This window comes from Apodemus sylvaticus, chromosome 2 (genome assembly GCF_947179515.1).
Source record: "Apodemus sylvaticus chromosome 2, mApoSyl1.1, whole genome shotgun sequence".
Classification (NCBI taxonomy): Eukaryota; Metazoa; Chordata; class Mammalia; order Rodentia; family Muridae; genus Apodemus; species Apodemus sylvaticus.
The window spans coordinates 117,796,626-117,816,957 of record NC_067473.1 but is presented as its reverse complement, the minus strand read 5'-3'; the positions used below and the strand labels follow the sequence as shown (position 1 = coordinate 117,816,957).

General features: G+C 47.0%; 1 protein-coding gene across 2 annotated transcripts in view; it reads left to right on the top strand.

Annotated features, from left to right (window-relative positions):
- The window catches only part of Arhgap25 (Rho GTPase activating protein 25), a 76,559-nt gene extending 59,038 nt beyond the window's left edge, over window positions 1–17,521 (top strand). For both annotated transcript variants that reach the window (XM_052174248.1, XM_052174249.1), the window contains 7 exons: window positions 792–999; window positions 5,883–6,015; window positions 8,549–8,622; window positions 9,936–10,057; window positions 10,809–11,005; window positions 13,025–13,557; window positions 16,156–17,521. In XM_052174248.1, coding sequence (XP_052030208.1) covers window positions 792–999; window positions 5,883–6,015; window positions 8,549–8,622; window positions 9,936–10,057; window positions 10,809–11,005; window positions 13,025–13,557; window positions 16,156–16,369 — 1,481 coding nt within the window. In that variant the 3' untranslated portion in view covers window positions 16,370–17,521. The remainder of the gene's footprint in view (window positions 1–791; window positions 1,000–5,882; window positions 6,016–8,548; window positions 8,623–9,935; window positions 10,058–10,808; window positions 11,006–13,024; window positions 13,558–16,155) is intronic.
- The last annotated feature ends 2,811 nt before the right edge of the window (window positions 17,522–20,332 follow it).

Sequence of the window (20,332 nt, the reverse complement as noted above, 5' to 3'; positions counted from 1 at the left end):
CTGGGAATGTCATGAAAGAGGGGGCCAAAAGATTGTAAGGACAGGACTAGGAGCTCTGCTGTGAGATAGTGTCCGCTGTATGTAACAGGCACTGTGTACCCACGAAAGTTCAAAAATATCGTCAAATAAACATGACCTGAACAACAGTGACAACACCAGCTGGCCTGCCAGTGTCAATGGAGGAAGTATCACAAGAATCTGCCCCTAGACAAAGAGCTACTGACATCCAATCAATGGCCAATGAGAAAGAGGGAGAGTCAGTGTTCCCAGGAATAAGTCCCCCTGATAGGTTCTACACCCTGGGGTAGGATGTGTGTGTGCATGCTTGTCTGAAACAATTAAAGAGGAAGTGGTCATGGATCTGAGGGAGGAGCGGGACACATGGAGAGAGTTGGAGGTGGGGGAGTGGGGATGGAAAATGATATGAATATAGTATTAATGCATGAAATTCTCAAAAGTTAAGTGAAAAAATAATTAACATTTGTGGTTAAGAATACTGAATACTCTTCCAGAGGAACTCTTGGATTTAATTTCCAGCACCCATAAGGCAGCTCACAACCAACTGTAACTCGGGTCCCATCTGGCCTCCAAGGACATTCATGCATGTGGTACCCAGACATACATGCAAAACAACATCCATATGTGTAAAATAATAATAGCGATGATAATAATAGTTAATAATAATGATGATGATTTAAAAAAAAAACAGAACAAATGTGCGAAGCCCCAGACTACCCACTGATTCAGTGAAGGTCAGAATGACTCAAGGATTCCATATTTCTTCCTCTCAGCGGTGTTTGGCCAGCGTCTAGATGAGACTGTGGCCTACGAGCAGAAGTTTGGCCCTCACCTGGTGCCCATCCTGGTGGAGAAGTGCTCTGAGTTCATCCTGGAGCATGGAGTGAGTGAAGAGGGCATCTTCCGCCTGCCCGGGCAGGACAACCTAGTGAAGCAGTTGAGAGATGCTTTCGATGCAGGGGAGCGGCCCTCCTTTGACAGGTATGCTGTCCTTTCAGGCATCTGTTCTGTCTGCCTCTGCCCAGTGGACTGGGGAGAAAGGACCTAGTGGATCCGGGAAACCGCCATAGGGGATTCAGAGTCTGCAGATCACAGTGGAACGAGGAGTCTGTTCTGCTGGACACTCTGTTCTACTGGCCTGAGCACAGTTAGGAGAGTGTGCAGATGATTTGTGTGAGGATGTGTTCTGGGCAGACTCAAGTGATGCTTAGGACGTGAGGGAAGGGGAAAGCTGAGACTTCACCTAAGAACATCCGTGCCATGCAGACGAGAATCATGAAGAACAGCATCAGCTACATAAACGTGTAAGGGAGGATCAACACATCCGTGTCTTCTCCAGCATTCCAGGTGTGGCTAGAACTAGTAATTCTCATACGTGACTCTGAACTCAACCCTGAGCCTTCTGAGTGTAGTACACACACACACACACACACACACACACTGGCAGCTTGGCATTCGCTCTTACTCTCAACAAAGGTTTCCAGCCCTATTTGGAGCATAGCTGGTGTGGCGACACTTTTCACAGTTCCTCTCCTTCTCTAGGCACACAACAAGGATGTCCTCTGCCACGCTTAGCTGTACAGCCCCACCACACACTGCGTGCTCTGTTGACTGTGCAGTACCTAGTTCCCTGCACACACTTGTACTGCTGGCTTAAGACCAACCACTCTTTCCAAATTAGCAGCTCACCAAACACGATCTAGTCCAATGGGCCTGAATACTACCCGGTTTACGAATGTTGAAATCCCCTGGAGTTACTGAGCACAGAGGGGACTTTATGGAGGTTGAGTCATTCTTGTGCAGGAGTCTCATGCTCCTCCCGTTCAGCCTCGCTCTGCTCACCGACGCAGCCCAGCTTTCTTTCTTTTGTTTTGCACTGAAGCATCTCTGAGGCCATCTGTGTCTCTCCAGTCTCTCATGGTCTTAGTTTGATCCACCGTAGGACTATACCTCCTGCCCTTAGTATATCCTAGGCTAATTTTTTGTGTAGTTTATGGAAACAGCAGTATAGTTAGCACTGGCACTACAGCAGGTTGTGGGTCCTTTTAACAGCACAGTCCGTTACATTTCATAAGCAGGTGCCTACTCTATACTCACTGTCACTGTGTCCAGTTTCTTCTGAATTTTTAATTATATTGGACTTGATCAAAAGATGCGTGTGGATTATTGCTTGGAAAGTGAAGTCTGTTATCCATAAAGAAAGACACTATTGCTGGGATTTCCCAAATGACTGCTTCGATGACAGCTTAAACTCAGCCAGGTTGGTGTGGGTGTGGCGCTGTGGCCTTTAATTCCCATGAAACTCAAACAGAGAGACAGAGATGAGAGACAGAGAGACACACAGAGAAAGACACAGAGAGTTCTTCTATGGCCAACTCCTGGGTCCATAGGCCACTTAAGTGGACAAGTCTTATTTGGAGAAGAATGTAGAATTCTTTTTGTTCTTGTCATTTAGCTAACTTCCAATGTATTTAGGGCCAAGGTTTCTTCAAAGAGTATGTCCCAGCACCTATAGATGACCATGGCTTAGCAGGCTTTTGCCACAGGCAGAGCTGTGTGATAAACTAAACCTTTCCTATAGTTTTAGCTCTTCTGAACCCTAACCATAATCTTATATCCATCAGTGAGATACACAGGGATTGTAAGGCTAAGAAGCCCCTACCTGGCATCCCACCATAGGGCTAGAAACACCACCTCAATTTCTACAAGGCCATACACTTGGCTCACCCAGTGGTCTGCTGATGTTATTTTCACCTGGGCAGGAGAAGCATGAGGCTCTTGCTTTGTGAGATGCTAGTGCAGGAGTACATGGTTCTCACCAAGTAGAGGAGGGCGGATGTAAAAGCCTCCTTGTAGGGCTAGGGGATGGATCCACGGTTAAAGAGTTTCTCACACAAGGAAAGATGAGGGCGCGATTCAGATCCTCAGCAATAAATGGAAGGTGACATGACTGTAATCTCAGTCCTTCAGAGGCTGGGACAGGAGATTACACACACACACTCACACACACACACACACACACACACACACACACAGCAATGGAGAGCTACATTGGACAAATCTCTGAGCTTTGGGGTTCAAGTGAAGGACTGGGGATTTCAAGATATATAAGGTGGGAAGAAACCAAAGAAGGCACTCGTGTCAATTTCTGGCCTCCACAGAAACAGTCATATACATGTACCCATATGCATGTGCACCCACATGCATGTGAACATGCATAAATACTCACATTACACACATACTCATGCAAAAACAGTTTTTTAAATGTCCTCATCATATTTCACTAGGCTTGAGTGCCTCTGGTCACAGCACCTGTACTTCTCTGTGTCCCTCTGTGAGAACAGACAGCCAGGCTACATGGTATGGATGAGGCTCCAAGGTAACGTGGCAGGGCCAGCTAGATGGCTCCGGACTCAGAACGGACAAAGGTTGACCCTTTGGTTTGGAGGGATGACTAGCTCAGGAGAATGATCCTGGAGACTTAAACCCTAAGGGTGACCCTGGCATCAGCACTAACGCAGTGGGGTGCTCCCCCCATAATCAGCACCAGTTCCACTATGTTAGTGCTAAAAATGACAACTAGAGATAACTGAGAACTTAGAGAAGGAGGGCTTGACATGGTCTGATAAACTCAAAAAGTCCCCAAGAAAAATATTGACGATGAGATCCAATAAACCAGAATGAGCAGTTAGCCAGCTAAGCTCAGGCACTGGCAGCATCATTGTTGTCAAAATTAAGTGGGCTTTCTAATAAGACTCTATAATATAATCTTCAAACTACTGCTGTTGTGTCTGTGGCTGGAGTTCTTTTCCTGTCTTTCCTTTCCCTTTTTTCCTTCTTGATTTTTTTTTTTTTGAGACAGGGTTTCTCTGTGTAGCCCCATCTGTCCTGGAACTCACTCTGTAGACCAGGCTGGCCTCGAACTCAGAGGTCCACCTCCCTTGGCTTCCCCAGTGCTAAGATTAAAGGTGTGTGCCACCACCGCCAGCCTCCCTTTCTGTTTCTAATCTTTGTCGTCTTCAATCTCTTGTAGTAACCCATCTTTTAAAGCCGAGGTTTCTCTTTAAGGGTCTTTTTTCCTCTTTATTTCTGATGCCCATGTTTCTCACTGAATTTTTTCATCTCCACTTGTCCTATGGATGTGTTCCGTGTGTCGGGGCCGTGCCGGCTGTGGATAGGATGTGTGGGACAGGGGCTGGGAATGGTAGTGGCTTTCAGATCCAGAGAGAAAGAGGAGACAGTGAGGGTTCATCTGAGGTGAAGGATTAGGATGCAGGAGCTTCATGGCAGATAGGGTAGAGCAGAGGCCGCAAACACACGAAAGACACCGTGCCAGGGGACATCCAGAGAATCCTTCCCCTGCAGATCGCCAGGTCACAGTCTTCTGTCACTTGCTCAGGTGCTTTCATAAAAGGTTTTCCCCAGCTTGGTTTTTCTCGGGGGTGTTTTTAGACAGTGACTCAATAGGGTAGGGTGTTTTTGAATATCCAGGTTAAGGGAACCTTCCCCAACCTGAGCTTCCTGCCTTGGAGTGCAGATAGCTTTCTGTGAAGCTCTGTGTTATTTTTCAGATGTAGCAAGCTCGCAGGCTACAGAGGCAGGGGTGGAATTTATTGGGGGAGATAGGAATGGGGTGTGGTGGGGTTGGGTTGGTGCAGAAGTCAAAGTCAAAGCTCTTGGCAACCAAGAACAGAAACAAACACAACACACACACACACACACACACACACACACACACACTCAAATGTTGGTGTTCATGTTTGTAACTGCCTCAAATGCTTCAGTTGGCAGACCACAAGAGTACTTCCCGTATAGCTTAGGAGTAGAACAGCTTACCCCACCTGGGTCTGTGAACATCACACAGTGACTAAATTACCTCCCCTTGGTAAGTAGCACACTGATGTGTGGTGGGTCCAGATTTAGTTTCTTTGTTAGCAGAATAAATGCAATCCCTCTGAAAATGCAGGGGCCAGCCAGCTTTGCAGGCTGGGCTGTGGTTACATGCGTAGGCTCTTCGGATTAAGTGGCTTTGTCACTGTTACTTCTCTCACATTAACGAAGCAATGGCAGTGTGTAAGTGAACAAGCAGGCCTGTGTTTCTCCAAAACATATTTTATTGATACTATAGCTGCAAGTACGTATAAGTTTCACATGTCACAAGATAGATGGCTTTTAACTTTTTCCCCAAGCACTTAAAAATGTAGTAATAATTTCCAGCTAGCAGCCTATAAAAAAATGCAGATTCTAGGCCAGACCTGCCTCTGAAGTTGAGGCAACATTTGTTGTAAACATCAGAAGCTGAACCACAGAGCCTTGCCCACGCTCAAGTGAATATCACCTCAGACGTCGGAGGAGGGCACCATTCCTAACTCTGGGGGGACACACCTGTACTTTTCAGCCGGAGAGTTACTGTGTCTTCCAAGCTGTCCCTTTCTGCACTCTGACCTCCTGAGTTTGCCCTGGGCTTCTCAGATACCATCACCACCACAGTGTATGGTAGCATGTAGCGTGTACATTCTCAGTGCTGTGGCCCGAGGGAACTGGGTCTATCCATCGGGTTTACTACTGAAGTCAAGGAAAGACTTTGCTAACTGTAAGGTACTGAGCGGTTTGAAGAAAGCAGAAAAGATCAAAATAGTTGAAAAGAATGTAATGAAAAGGGGAACCTTAATGTGCCCTTTGAGGCAGCCATGTGGACGCAGAGGGAGGTGAGTCGGAGTTGTTCTGGAAACGTGTCTGGAGCTGCTTCGACTTGACCAGGCTCTGGTCCTGGGTTGCCCCTCTCTTGTTCATGCTCGAACCCCGCGGGTCCCTCAGGCCTGGTGGGAGGCCCTGTCCAGTAAGTACAGCTTATTTTCTTTCAGGGACACAGATGTGCACACAGTGGCCTCGCTATTAAAGCTCTACCTCCGAGACCTGCCGGAGCCGGTGGTTCCTTGGAGTCAGTACGAAGGGTTCCTGCTCTGTGGGCAGCTCATGAATGCTGACGAGGCAAAGGTTGGTGAAGAGCTGACTGCCTTGCTTGGAAGAAAGCAAAAAAGCAATTCATTTCCTAAACAGGGCTCTGGTAGGTGAGCCTACCCCCCCACATCCGGTAGGCTACTTTATCAGACTGGGTCTCTGCCACAGCAGCGCCAGGCCAATGTGCTGTTCTCACTGGTAAAACACCACCAAAGACTTGGATTTGACGGCCATTCTTCCATTTGGTAAATTATACAGTGTATTAGTTACTACCTCATTGCTGTGGCAAAGTGCCAGCCTGAAGCAAGTCTCGGCTGCAGGATATAGTTTGTGGAGGTAGAGGAGGCATGGCAGCAGGGGTGCAGGCCGCTGGCTGTGCTGCACGTGCAGTCAGGAGTCAGAGGGAGAGGGAGGCCTGGGCTCAGCTTGCTGAAATCCCAGACTATGGGCTGCCACTGCTCGCCATCAGGATGGGCACTGCAGCCAAGCCTCTTCCGAAACACTCCTGTAGATGTGTCCATTGGTCATTCCAAACCCAGTCAGGTTGATAACTGAGCATAGGCCCCTCCTGCATATTCTATGAGACTCAGTGTATTTACTTAAACCAATAGGATTTCCATGGCAATGTAATCTTATCACCGTTCCACGTGTTAACCTCTAGCCATAAGCGATATCACATCCACAAAACATGGCCAGAAGAGCCAAGTTCTTGATTTTATTTCCACTTAAACAGCTAGCTACATGCAGCAATTAGCTACCACATGGAGCAGCACAGATTTCGACCATGTCACTGTCTGCATTGCCTAGGAGTGTTCAGAGGAGCAAGGCTCATGGAACTAATTGGCTACTTTAATTTTGTTGTTGTTGTTGCTGATGTTGTTGTTGAGCAGTTTCTTCTCTGTTCTTTGGTGTTTGTGATGTAGTCCGAGTCATAGGACACCTGGGCCAGTGAGAAAATAGATATTGGAATTTCCTGGGCTGACTGCTGGTGGGAGCCATGGTTAGAAGGATTCTGACACAAAAGACTATTCTACATTTCAAAGCTAGGACAGCAGCAATGATTCAGCCAACAGGTGTAGCTGTTTTTCCAAAAAACAAAACAAAACAAAACAAAACAAAAACAAACAAACAAAAAAAACTAAGCTGCATAGTCTGGTATGGGCGTTGGAGTTGTGGGTATTGTAGGGTTGACAGAAGATATGGAAACCCTTCATTCACAGGGGCATTTCGGATCTCCCTTGTGACTGATAAGGCTTGAAAACCACCTCAAAAGAGTCGTGCTGCCTCTCATCAGAGGGTGATCACAGACTCTGCAGGCAGCTGTGGCCGGCAAGAGCAAAGGGTGCTGTCCTTCTTTTCCCCTGGCATACATGACCTTTGAATGGCCACATCTGAAACTGTAAGACCCTAAAAAAAACTGAGGGCGCCCCAGCACCCCACGTCTCAGAAGACGACACCCATATCACTCTCGAATAACGGTCTTGATGCAATAGCAAGAGTATTTTTATTCCAGAGGCTCTGGGGTCCACAGTCATACACCGCACAGGGGTAGAGGACTGTGGAACCCCAAGTGCAGAATCAGGACAGCTTTTATGGGTTTGTAACAAAGCCCACGAATCACAAACCAATCATTCTTTAGCATTGAGAACCCGCAAAGTGCGAGCCAATCGATTTGTACCACTCCATAGTTTTTAGGCCAATCAGGTTGGATTATCCTAACCTCATAACTACAGCTAGTTAGCTCATTTCTCGCTTCCTTACGTACGGGGCCAGGATCATGTACTCAAGGCCCTTTTGCCTAGCTCCCAACAAAGGGCGGGCTCAAGGAATGTGACCTTTCACCTAGTTTCTAACAAAGAGCAGGGTCTGGAACTTCTGACTTTTTGGGGTCATTAAAAAGTTAGGCTGTATTTTTTATCCTTTCCAAACCTATAGCCATCGTAGAGCTTGAGCTGCCCTTCCCAGGGCATGACCAGGCTGGCCTGCTTCCCAGAAGTTCTCAGCAGAATCATTTGCTCACTACTTCTAAGGTAGCTCTGAGATATTGGGTTGTGGTTTGATTGTTTATTGGATCATTGTATCTCATTCATTGAGAGCATTATCGCCAGTGTCAGTTATCAGATAGTCCACACTTATAGGAGCTCAAGGTCAGGAGGGAGGTCAGGAATGGGGGGAGGTGACATTATTACAGACTTTTTAAATGCACAATACAAAAATATATGGTCACTGGGACTATATCTCAGTAGAGTGCTTGCCCAGCATGTCCAAAGCCCTGGGCCCACCTCTAGGCCTGGCACAGACTGGCTGTGGTGGCACACACCCCAGAGGTAGAGGCAGGAGAATCAGAAGTCGAAGTTCACCACTGGCTACGTAAGGAGTCCAAGGCCAGTCTGGGCTTCAACTTTCTGAGAATTCATAGTTCCTTCCAAATATTTTAACTCACCAAACTGTGGGAAGTGGAGAGACAACAAACGTGTTCTTCCTATACAGACACGCCAGCGATGCCTCTGCACTCATTGCTGACAAACGGGCAGTAGATTTGCTTACCAGTGCCAAAAATCTCTTCCAGGCTCAGCAGGAGTTGGTGAAGCAGCTTTCTATCCTTCCCCGTGACAACTACAACCTCCTGAGCTACATCTGCAGGTGAGTCTCCAGGTGTAGAGACACAGCTTCCGGCCACAGCAGGAAGAAGCCCACACTAGAAGAGGAAGCTTTCTAAGGTTACAGATTCTGGTTCAGAACTGTGGAAGCTCAACTCAGTTTGCATATTATTGGCAGAGGGCTCATCGGGGAGGCCTAAGAACCCTCACACAGAATTATGTACCTCTTCCTTCAGACCTGCCCCAGGGCATGCAAGAGAAACTGGAATGCCCGTTATCCCTGAAACGAACACCCTGGAAACATTCATTCTAGGCCACCATTTATGATTTCCTGCAGCTCTTTCTGAGGACCTACTGTGTGAAGTCCTTGTGGCAACACCTTACAGGTGGACCAGCCCAGATGTGCTGTGGTGGACACCTTCACTCCATACACACCTCAATTTTGTCTTTTTTCAAAAATACTGTGATGTAATTTGCAAGTTATAAAGATGATTCTGACGTAATCTGGAGACCACAAAGAGACGGGAACTGCAGATAAGAGACAGCACTACAGGCATCCCCTCTTCCAGCGGTGCCTCCCTTCTCCTGGGTGTTTTCTCTTCTGATGAATCTTTTCTCCTGCAGTGAAACTGCGGGAGAATGGTTTATACCCACGAAAAGCATGTCATAAAATAAATTATCTCATAATATCAAGTAATTTTCATCATTTGAACATATGATTTTTATTTCTCCTAATTTTTATAAAGTTCTTATGAAATAAAGTTTATAAATAACCTAAATTTTATGGTATTTCAGTCAACTCACTTTTAAAAGCTTTTAAAAACTATCCAGACTTCCTTTACTGGTCTGTGTAGTTGTTTTTGTTTTTCTAACAAACCTAAGGATTTCAGGCTCCTGACGGAAGCATAGAAGAACTAAGCAGCTGCTGGGGGTGGGAGCTGCTCCGTTCCTTCTCCAGTCTGAGGGGGAGGATGAGGAGGCCCCATGGATTTGCCCGCCATGTCTAAGACCTCCTCACTGACTCGTCTTTCCTCTCGGGAGACATAGGTGGGATGGAAACTGAGAAGAGAGTGATAAAGGCAGATAAATCACAGAGGTTGTTGGACACCCATCTGAATCCTTAAAGTCACCTCTTCCTCCCAAGCAACCCTTGCTGTGAGATTCTCCACCTCTAGCCTGCCCCTCCCCCCGCATCTGAAGAGTTCATGGCTCCTTACCTCTCCTTGGTCTGTGAACTTCCAGAAAGTCTTGCAGGCAGAGGCAGTTCACTCCATTCTAGAAACAGGGACTGCTGGGTCTAGGAAGTGCTCTCCCCCCCTTCCCACTGTCTAAGATGGGGTTTCCTGTCGCCCACAGATTTCTGCATGAAATCCAGCTAAACTGTGCTGTCAACAAGATGAGCGTGGACAACCTGGCCACCGTGATTGGAGTGAACCTCATCAGGTCGAAGGTTGAAGACCCTGCTGTGATCATGAGAGGTACACAGGCTGGTCTTGCAGAGGAGCAGACCACTGGGAGTGACAGCGAGAACACTGCCCCTAGTGTCTGTTTGATGTTCTGCAGCTTACCGAGCTTGCCCACTTAACCTCTTCTGGCTTTATTAACAGCCCCCATGAGGTCTGCAGCATAGGAATTATGTCCCCTGCTCAATGGTCACTGAGCACAGCAGTCTAACCTCAAATCAATTAGCTAGTGTTTCCCTGTCTTTTTATCACTTTAACATACTCTTAGCCAAGAAGAGCAAAGAGGGTTTTGTTTTACAAGCTGGTTTCACAAAACGGTTACTGTAAAGCTAGGCTGAAAAGCTTTCTAAGGTCGTGCCTTGTCTCAATAGGCAAAGGTCCTGGCCAAGAGGACTTGTGCATGCATGTGGGGAGGAAGTGTTCCTGACACCTATTTGCTTCAGGAGTGTCAGGGACCAGAGGAGAAGAGAAAGATATCCCCCCCCGCCCCCTCCCATGACTGTTATTATTACACCTATTGTGTGATAAATTCTGATCCAAGGAAATATGGTGGAAAGTGTCCCCAGGGGATCATTGCACACCCCCTTATATATCCTTATTTTACTACATCCTCTCACTAAAAAATTCTGTCCTCAACAATTAAGAAGGGTCCCATGAGAGCAAACGAAGCCTGTAGTTTTAGGGCTGATGTGAAAATACCCTATTGGTGGCGGCAACCCTTGGGTGCTTCCGGGCGCCTGCATGGTAAATCTCTTCTCTCTTTCAGGGACTCCTCAGATCCAAAGAGTGATGACCATGATGATCAGAGACCACGAAGTCCTCTTTCCCAAGTCTAAGGATGCACCGCTCTCACCCCCTGCCCAGAAAAATGATGCCAAGAAGGCTCCAGTGCCCAGAAGCTCTGTGGGATGGGATGCCACCGAAGACCCGCCCCTTTCCAGGACTGACAGCTTCAGTAACACAGTAAGATGCCTGCTGCTGCCCCTCAGACTCTTTCTTTTAGTCTGGTCATTCTAAGGCAGCAGTTTGAGGAACAATGGGTGATTCTGGGGCCATGTGTAGAGCTGGCAATGACCTGTCAGAACACATTGGCAAAGCCTGGACTAGTGACATGTGTGAGAACTGCCCTGCAAGCTAGCTCTTTGGGTCTTTTCTAAAATCATCTCAAGACAAAAACCCAGGGAAGTATGACAGAAACTAAATGCAGCATTGCATATGTTTGGATAAGAATGTGAATGCTGCACATTCTGAGGGAAAGTCCAGAGGGCACGGGTGTCCTGCTAATGACGAACGTGATTTCTTCCTCAGAGCAAGGATGTGTCCATGTAGTCTTTCTCAGTCCCTGATAAGCTGCCTCAGCAGTGTCAGCCCCTCGCTTGGACAGAAGGCTTGGAACTCACGTTCACAGAGTCTCCAGACTCTGCCGTCTCCAACGTGTAGGCTCTTAGAGGGCCCCAGATCACAAAGGTCAAATATTTTTCATGTATTTATAGGAACAAATGTTTTTTAAAAAGAATCTGTAGACTTTTTATAGCAGCTTGATTTTTTTTTAAAAAGGGAGCGAGTAATAAAATTCAAATTTCTAGTTGACCAACAGAACTGCCTGTGACTCCATTAAAGATGGAGACTGGGGGGTGGGCAATAAATTGTGGTGGTTGTGATTTTCTTTTAGGTGGGTTTTGTAAGGCCACAGACATCTTACTAGTGCTCTAAACTGAGTTACGATTTAAAGTCTCTTTGACGACGTGTCCTGTAATGACAGGACAACAGTCTGTGCTGAGAAAGTAAATGGATCAGTTCTGGAGTGTGCACCCCAACCCCGGGGACAAGGCATCGGGTACTTGGGTTGAGGATCTGAGGCAGGAGAGTCAGCACTAGCGTCCTCTAGAGCAGGACTGCACGCCCCAGGTCCTATTCCCACATGCTCCGACTGCAGCACAGGATGGGCTAGAAGATCCCACAGCCCCCGACTTTCCCATCTTATGTGGGAAGTCATTTTTTCTTTTTCTTTTCATTTTTCTCTTTTTCTTCTCAATTTGGTTTTATATACAGCCACATGGCTAAAAACAAAACAAAACAACAACAACAACAACAAAAAAAAAAGCCAAATAAATCATAGAAAGGAATCGACTGAGAAGTATAAGGCTATATAGGAGAGGAAAGGTTCCTGGCGGTGTGTGGTTGGAGGTTATAGTCCGCAGCTGCAGGGAAACCGTGGCAGCACTGAGCACTGCAGTTCCACAGTCAGGGACAGAGAGATGAAGGCTGTCGCCCAGCCCCATTCTCCTTTGACAGTCCAGGATTGGTTCTGCCGGCAGGTGATGTGGGTGGGTCTTCCCGACTCTGTTCCTCTAGACATTCCTGGCTGCCAGCCAGAGGATAATTTCTACACTGAATCTAGATTCTGGCAAGTTGAATCTCTCCTTGAAGTTCTTTGCCCACTTCTTCCTGGTCATTGATCTTTTCCTTTCCAATCAATATAAGCTCGCTACAGCACAGGGAGTCACCGGCAGGGGACCTTTACTACCTGTGGAACACCTTGTGAAGCATTTGCCAGCTTGCTGTGACTGTTGGGCTTTTCCCTTAGCATATGGTGGCATGTTTGCGTGGTTTTGTTCTTAATTTTGGAGGTCACGGAAATATATTCAGTGGAGTTTACTTAACATCCCTTACAGGTCTTGGGCTCGGAGTCAAAACTGACAAAACCTCCTCAGTTCGTGAAAGCTCGGGGTGTTCACACCAATCAAGCAAATGGTTTTAGTCCATGCTTCCCCTCTAGATCTTGAATGCCTAGAGTCCCTGAACTGTAATATCCTCTTGGCAAATTATCACACAGAAAATTAACTGAGGTAACGTACTGAGGGTGTCACAGGTGTGTGACCAGGAAACACTTCCTTCCCAGTCTCTAATTCTTATCTTAGGAGCATGTCACACAGAAGAAAAAGGAAAACCTTTTATAATATCCATGGCTATTTTTTTCAGGCAAGTAGTCCTGATGCCACCAGCCCCACTGGACCACAGCCAGGTGACCAGCATCAGGAAGACAGTGGAAAAGCCCCCAGGGAAAACCCAGGAGAGTGGAAGATGCAATCCCGTAAAAGGACTCAAACGCTCCCCAACCGGAAGTGTTTCCTGACATCCGCATTCCAAGGCACCACTAGCAGCAAACTGGAAATCTTTAAAAATGAGTTCTGGTCTCCATCTTCAGAGGCTAAGGCGGGAGAAGGGCACAGGAGAACTATGTCTCAAGACTTGCGCCACCTTCCCAATGACCAGCGGACTTCTACCTATGATAATGTCCCCACCCCACCAAAGTCCCAAGGGAACCCAGCAGGTTCACTCTCTCCCCCTGCCAGTGACTCCAAGAGAGACACTCTTGTCAGCATAGACTCTGAAGTGGAGTCTGGGAGCAAGAACTCTGGCGAGGATGACCTTGATTCTTTGCAGAGGATGGTCCGGCACCTACAGAAGGAAATAGAAACCCAGAAGCAGGTGTATGAAGAACAAATTAAAAAGTAAGTCATGTGCAGAGGGCCAAGTGCACTTGACTGCCGTGTTTAGAAAGGAGGATACTGTCCTCACCTTCCAAAATGTCACAGTGTAAAATGTTTCAGGGGACAGAGCACTCTATAGCAGCCATCCCTAATAGAGGACCAAGGGAGAGAGAGGTGACAGGTGAGACTCCTATGCTTTTGATGAGGTCCATAGAAACATAAATAAGAGACTCATGTATAGTGTATGTTATCACGGCTGACCATCTGGTATTGAATAACAGTTGGTATACTCTTCTCTAGAAATGACTATTTCTCCCACCCAAGGCATCCCTGGGTGATCTGTTGTTCTTTGTGTAGGGTTGGGGTCTTGCGGGCCTTCCGCCATTCACATTGGCATGTTTACATTTGGGTAGCCATGTTGGCACAGCTTTATGGCTTTAGCTTCTGAATGGTAGGAAAAACTATGTGCCAGCAAACTCCCTGATCATCTGGCTCTTAACAATCTTTCTGCTCCTGCCTCCACAATGTTCCCCGAGCCTTAGGTGTGGAAGTGTTTTGTAGATGTATCCACTGGGTTTAGGACCCACAACTCTGTTCTCTGATTGGTAGTAGTTTTCTGTAATGTTTCAAAGAGAGAAGCTTCCTTGATGAGGGGTGAAGACTATTCTTACATGTGGGTGTAAGGACAGATTAGATTGTTGTTAGGGATTCTGTTGCTTTGGTAAAGTGGTGGTTGTAGGTTTTCCTCCAAGTTCCATGACTTCACTAGCCCTGAGTAGTTAGCTAGGTTTCTGTACCAGGCAGTGTTTCCCTCTTGTTGGGTGGATCTTACAGTTAATTAGCTGATGGTTACTGTCTAAGTGTGTATGCCGCTAAAGTATCTTTAGGGTTGTCACACCATGTTAGTGGTGTTGTGGTACCCTCCCCATCTTTCTGCCCCATTTACAAGGCAAGTTCTTTCTCAGAGAGGTAACCTTGTCCAACTTGAGACACAGGAAACTTGTTATATAATGAGAATAACAGGCTTTCATATTTATGGATACTTTTATTAAGATTTAGGTACCAGAAAGAAAGACTATTGTGAGTCTCCATCCCTTGTTCCATATAGGGTGATGGCCCTCAAGCAAAACATGTTCTTTGTCTAATAACCTGAAATCAACCAATTGTGGAGTTATAAGACTTCTGTGACACCTTAGCAGGTAGCAAATCAATCCCAGAAAAGGCTCTCATTGTACCCTAGCCTGAATGTTAGTGAGGACCAGGAAAATGACTGTCATAGAAATGTCTGCTTTTCCCAAATATATCAGGATTTCTGAGCTGTCCGTTAGACCATCCATGGCAGAGGCAAGAGAATTAGCATCTGGGCAATGCCTTCTAATTCAATCTACATAGGAAGCACCCCATTTATCAGAAGAATAAGGTCTCCAAAAGTATCGAAGCATTTTTGAAGGCCACATAGTTGATTAGTGTGGGGCTGGGTTTTGAACCTTGAACCCAGGTCAGTCTGGCTCTTGAGTCCATGTAGATTTTACTCTCTACTGCAATCTGTGGTCAAGATCCAGCACAGCATCTCACTTTCTGCGAGCCAGGAGGGAATTAAAGGCTGGAAGAAAAGATTGCATCTATAATGTGAGGCTCTGGAGGAATAAGGGAAAGTACTGCAGACAAAGCAAGACAGACAGGGGCAGGCACAGCTCTGAGGAAGTGGTCCACATAGAGCCACCACGGCCCTTGAACAGAGAGCTGGAGGCATGGGCTCAGATGGGAACTTATGTCTGTAGATGACCATTGGCAGGCTTCTGGGGAGGATGGGGATCGTAGTCGTAGAATGAGCTTGGGGAAGAGGGCAGCACCCAGAGGAGGAAATTTCAAAGCAAATTTCCAATCACACAATTTGAATTTCACCCACAGATCAGAAATGTCCCTCTTAGACTTGAATACTAGACTGTGTTCACTTATTCCTAAGGGTTAGCTCCACAGAGCTTGGGAAGGCACCTGGGGCTGTCTTAGGATTTCAGTCAGTAGCAATGAATGCCATGAAAATTCAGGAAACTTATATTTTGCCCACCCCGAGCAGGATTTAGAATTTTAGTGGGACCCCTGGTCCCCAAAGTATGTTTCCTTTTGCCTTTCCAAATCTTGGTCCCAGGAAGGTCTTGGCTAGGAGGGACTTTAGCCCAGCATGTCTACCCACCAGAGCAGGGTAGAGAGGCGCCATGTGCAGAGATGTTGAGAATCTAGAATGTGGACCGGCCACAGCTTTAGCTGAACTAGGCAAAACACAAGGTGCTATAAGGTGAAAATACCGATACAGATGGCACCTTCTTTCAGATATTTTGTCTGATTAAAGATATGAGACAATACATAACAGTGACATGGAACTCAGTAACCCAGGAGGTGTCACCAGGGTGGTAAGCAGGGCTCTGTGTGCTTTGGGAATTGAGGTTTTCTGTAAAGTCTTCTCCTGGAAGGAAGAACATACACAGGAGGCAATGACTACACTGTCATCTTGTGTCTCAGAAAGGCAAATGAACAAGAGGTTGTGAACATGGGTAGAGGGCTGTGAAGGAAGGATTTAGAATTAACACTCTGCTGTCCCCTTGGTTTCCTTTCTTGCAGTCTGGAGAAGGAAAATTACGATGTTTGGGCTAAGGTGGTGAGGCTCAATGAAGAACTGGAGAGGGAGAGGAAGAAATTCGCGGCCCTGGAAATCAGCCTTCGAAATGTGGAGCGCTCCCGGGAGGACGTTGAGAAGAGGAACAGAGTCTTGGAAGAAGAAGTCAAGGAGTTTGTGAAATCAATGGAGAAGCCCAAGACAAAGACTGATGCTTGAGGGTCTAAGTCATGTGGCAGGGACCGTCAACTCCACTCCATTTCTTCATGCTCCTAATGAGAGGGAGGCAGGATCACCTCCTAGGATGGACAGGGTATCTGAGGGGATGTGCCACAACCCTCTGCAAATACACGGAAGATGAGAGTGAGCAGGAACTCACCAGGACACTTGCCACCGTGTGCTGTACTCTGAGGATTGTGGTATTCCACTGTGGGAAGAGTGAACTGGAACCTTCCAGTGCATGACCAGGTCCAAAGGAGACATTTAAGGTGTGTGACATCTCAGGACCCCAGGCCAGAGCTTCAGTTCTTTGCTGTCTATGTGGCTGACTTGCCTGATCAGATGGCTCTGGTCAGCTCTGAAACATGGGCAGAAAATGTTACTTTGCTCTCCAGTGCTAACCAGCTGAAGGCTGCTTGGAGAGGCGGGACTGCTGCAACCAGAATCAAACAATATTTATGAAAGCAAAATGGGGGAGAAAATTATATTCAAATAAAGAAAACAGAAAATTAAAATGGAGGAAGGATATTGACGATCTATGAAACACTTTTTACTAGCGTTAGTAAGCAGGGCTTTGGAGAGTTGGCTCAGTGGCTGAGAGCTCTGGCTGCTCTTTCGGAGGACCCAGCATCCTTACGGTGGCTAACAACCATCTGGAGCTCCAGTTCCAGGAGACCTGACACCCTCTGAGGGCACCATATATACATATGGTGCACATACACATATGCAAGCAAACACCCATACTCATCAAATAAATACATACATGCATAACAACAGCAAAAAAAAAAAAAGAATTAGTAAAAGGCACCTCTTGCTTGAAGCAGGTGAATCTTTCTCACGGCACAAGGCTATGTGACCAGGGTTTTAGGTTCCATCCTGAGTTACCCTCCAGGGGATGAAACTTGTCTGGAGAGCCTATGAGCTAAGGTTTTCAAGTATGAAATGACTTTAGGAGTGCGGATTTGTATGATGAAGAGTCAAGATTATTAATCATTATTGTCATTGTTGTTATTGTTATTTTACTTCAACAAAATGAAAATGAGGTTATTTACTTTTTAGAGGGGGATCTGGCATTATTATCTGTTTTCTCAACTATGGCTAATGCCACCTGCCTTTTGTTGTGTTAATTATAAAAAAAAGAACAATCTACGACATTGCTGGTCACTCTCAAGCTGCAGCAATCTCCCCACTCCATGGCTATCCCCATGCGGGAGAACCACCCAAATTCCCACAGTTCATTGCTGCTGAACTACTGCATTCTCAGCCATCCATCCCCTGTGGCTAGCTGTCACACATCCCTGTAAACTAGTAAAGTCAAAACTCTAGAGGGTTGCCATTTATCAGTCAGATTTATAACAGTAAATTCTCAACTCATAAAACGCCCACACAATGAACTCAGAGTCAATTGATATTGATACAAACTCCCCACCTGGATTGGACAAATTGTCCTATATTATTCTATCCTTCTATGATATTCATGCCTACTTGTAGCTATTTAAAGCCATGTGGATCATATTTGTCCTCTTCTCTGCCCCTTTGTCTGTCTGTCCCTCTCTGTCCTGTCTCAAACTCTCAGCCCGCCTTCTTTTTCCACTGCCCCATTACAGGCTCTAGTCTTAGATTTCACCTGCCCACCTGCATATCAACAGCAATCCATAGTCTTTGACCATGGTTTGTTGTTCAAAGTATAAAGAGAACAGACAGGAGAGTTCTGTTCTACCACCCTGAACATCCTGAAGATGGTACTGATGGAGGAAAGATGTGTAGAGCATCACCACAGCACAGAGCATCACCACAGCATACAACATCACTACAGCATAGAGCATCACCACAGCATAGAGCATCACCACAGCATAGAGCATCACCACAGCATAGAGCATCACCACAGCACAGAGCATCACCACAGCACAGAGCATCACCACAGCATAGAGCATCACCACAGCACAGAGCATCACCACAGCACAGAGCATCACCACAGCATAGAGCATCATCACAGCACAGAGCATCACCACAGCATAGAGCATCACCACAGCACAGAGCATCACCACAGCACAGAGCATCACCACAGCATAGAACATCACCACAGCACAGAGCATCACCACAGCACAGAACATCACCACAGCACAGAGCATCACCACAGCACAGAGCATCACCACAGCACAGAGCATCACCACAGCATAGAACATCACCACAGCACAGAACATCACCACAACATAGAGCATCACCACAGCATAGAGTATCACCATAGCATAGAACATCACCACAGCACAGAACATCACCACAGCATACAGCATCACCACAGCACAGAACATCACCACAGCACAGAGCATCACCACAGCATACAGCATCACCACAGCACAGAACATCACCACAGCATACAGCATCACCACAGCACAGAGCATCACCACAGCACAGAGCATCACCACAGCCACAGAGCATCACCACAGCATAGAGCAGCATCATAGCATAGAGCAGCACCACAGCATAGAGCATCATCTTTTGGACCTGCTTGCAGAAGACAGAGGGGAGGGCATTACTAAGAGGAGCAATGAGGGTTGGTGCGGTGCCTCTGTGAGAAAAAGCACAGGCTCATAAACCTGATCTGACTTGCAAGAAATCCCTGAGACCTATATGCTGGAGGAAACACCCAATCCCCCCTAACAAAGTTGTCTTTTGACCTCTACTCATAAATATGCCTGTATAAGTACACACACATACACACACAAACACACACACACACACACACACACACACACACACACCAGTAAAAAAGAGCAACAGAACATTAGGCTTCCTAGGAACTGCTCCTTTGTAAATTGTAGTCACAGGCATGGCGCCATGAACACGACATCTGATCTGAATGCATGAGGGCCTGAAGTGGCTTCTGCTGGCACACGCCCTCTTTCAAAGAAGCTCACACTGCTTCTTTGGGAGCTGTCAGATTAGAACCTGAAAGTGAGCAGTGTCACAATTCCACAGGGGATATTTTTCCTAAAACACAACGAGGGTTCCCTGGAGTCTCTTTCAAGGTCTGAAATAGAGGAGTGTGGGTTTGGCAGCCTGCAGTCAGGCTGAGCAAAAGTGCTGCGTTTGAAGCCTTTCCTCCTTCTGATTTAGCAATGCCTCCCCACCCCTCCCCCATTTCTCACGGGTGCTGAGACACCACCTTTAGCAATTCCACCTTCAGAAGAACTGGGCGAGCAAAAGAGGAACCAGGACTCACAACAGGTTCTCTGTCAGCTCTGGGAGTCCCGGCCTACAGTGGAGGATTATGGGAAATATAACCCTTTTCCAGCCACCCCCCCACCTCCCCTGTGCTCTCTTGTGTCAGCCCTGCCCTGTCCTCTGCGCGCCAGGCTCCTGTTCTCTCACAGTACTGGGCATGCGTGGGTGCATATTTGTCTTAAGCATAAAGCAGATGTAGCACTTTTTTTGGGAAAGTTTATGGACTGGGTGGGACAGCTTGTGCTAGGCGTTGTCTGCAACCTTCTCCTCCAGGTAGAGATCTGGGCAGACCAGGGGCCCTGGAGAGAGCAAGTGTGACATTCCCAGTTCAGAGCCTGCAACGCTGGGATACAAAGAACAAACTCACTTCATTGTTTGATGACCTTCCTTAAGCTCTGCTCTGGGAAACAGGACTCAGGAGACAGCTAGAGATGGATAAGGAAAGAGGGGACGGACCATACCACCTCGCAACTGCTGGCCAGGCTCCGCGGGTTCATGGGAAGATGCGTGTGTACTGGGAAAACGTCTGCATTCTGCCACTTCCTGTGCAGATACCAGCAAGGACCAGGCTATGTGCCCACCAGGGAGCCGGGGCACACTTGGAGGTTGACACTGTACCTAAAGTGTATCTTATAAGGAGGAGGGGCGGCCCAGGATGGAGCCCCAGCTGTGCCAACCCCAGGCTGTCATCTGCCTGTGGCAGAGAAGCAGAGCTGAGAGTTATGGCACAGAGTTTCA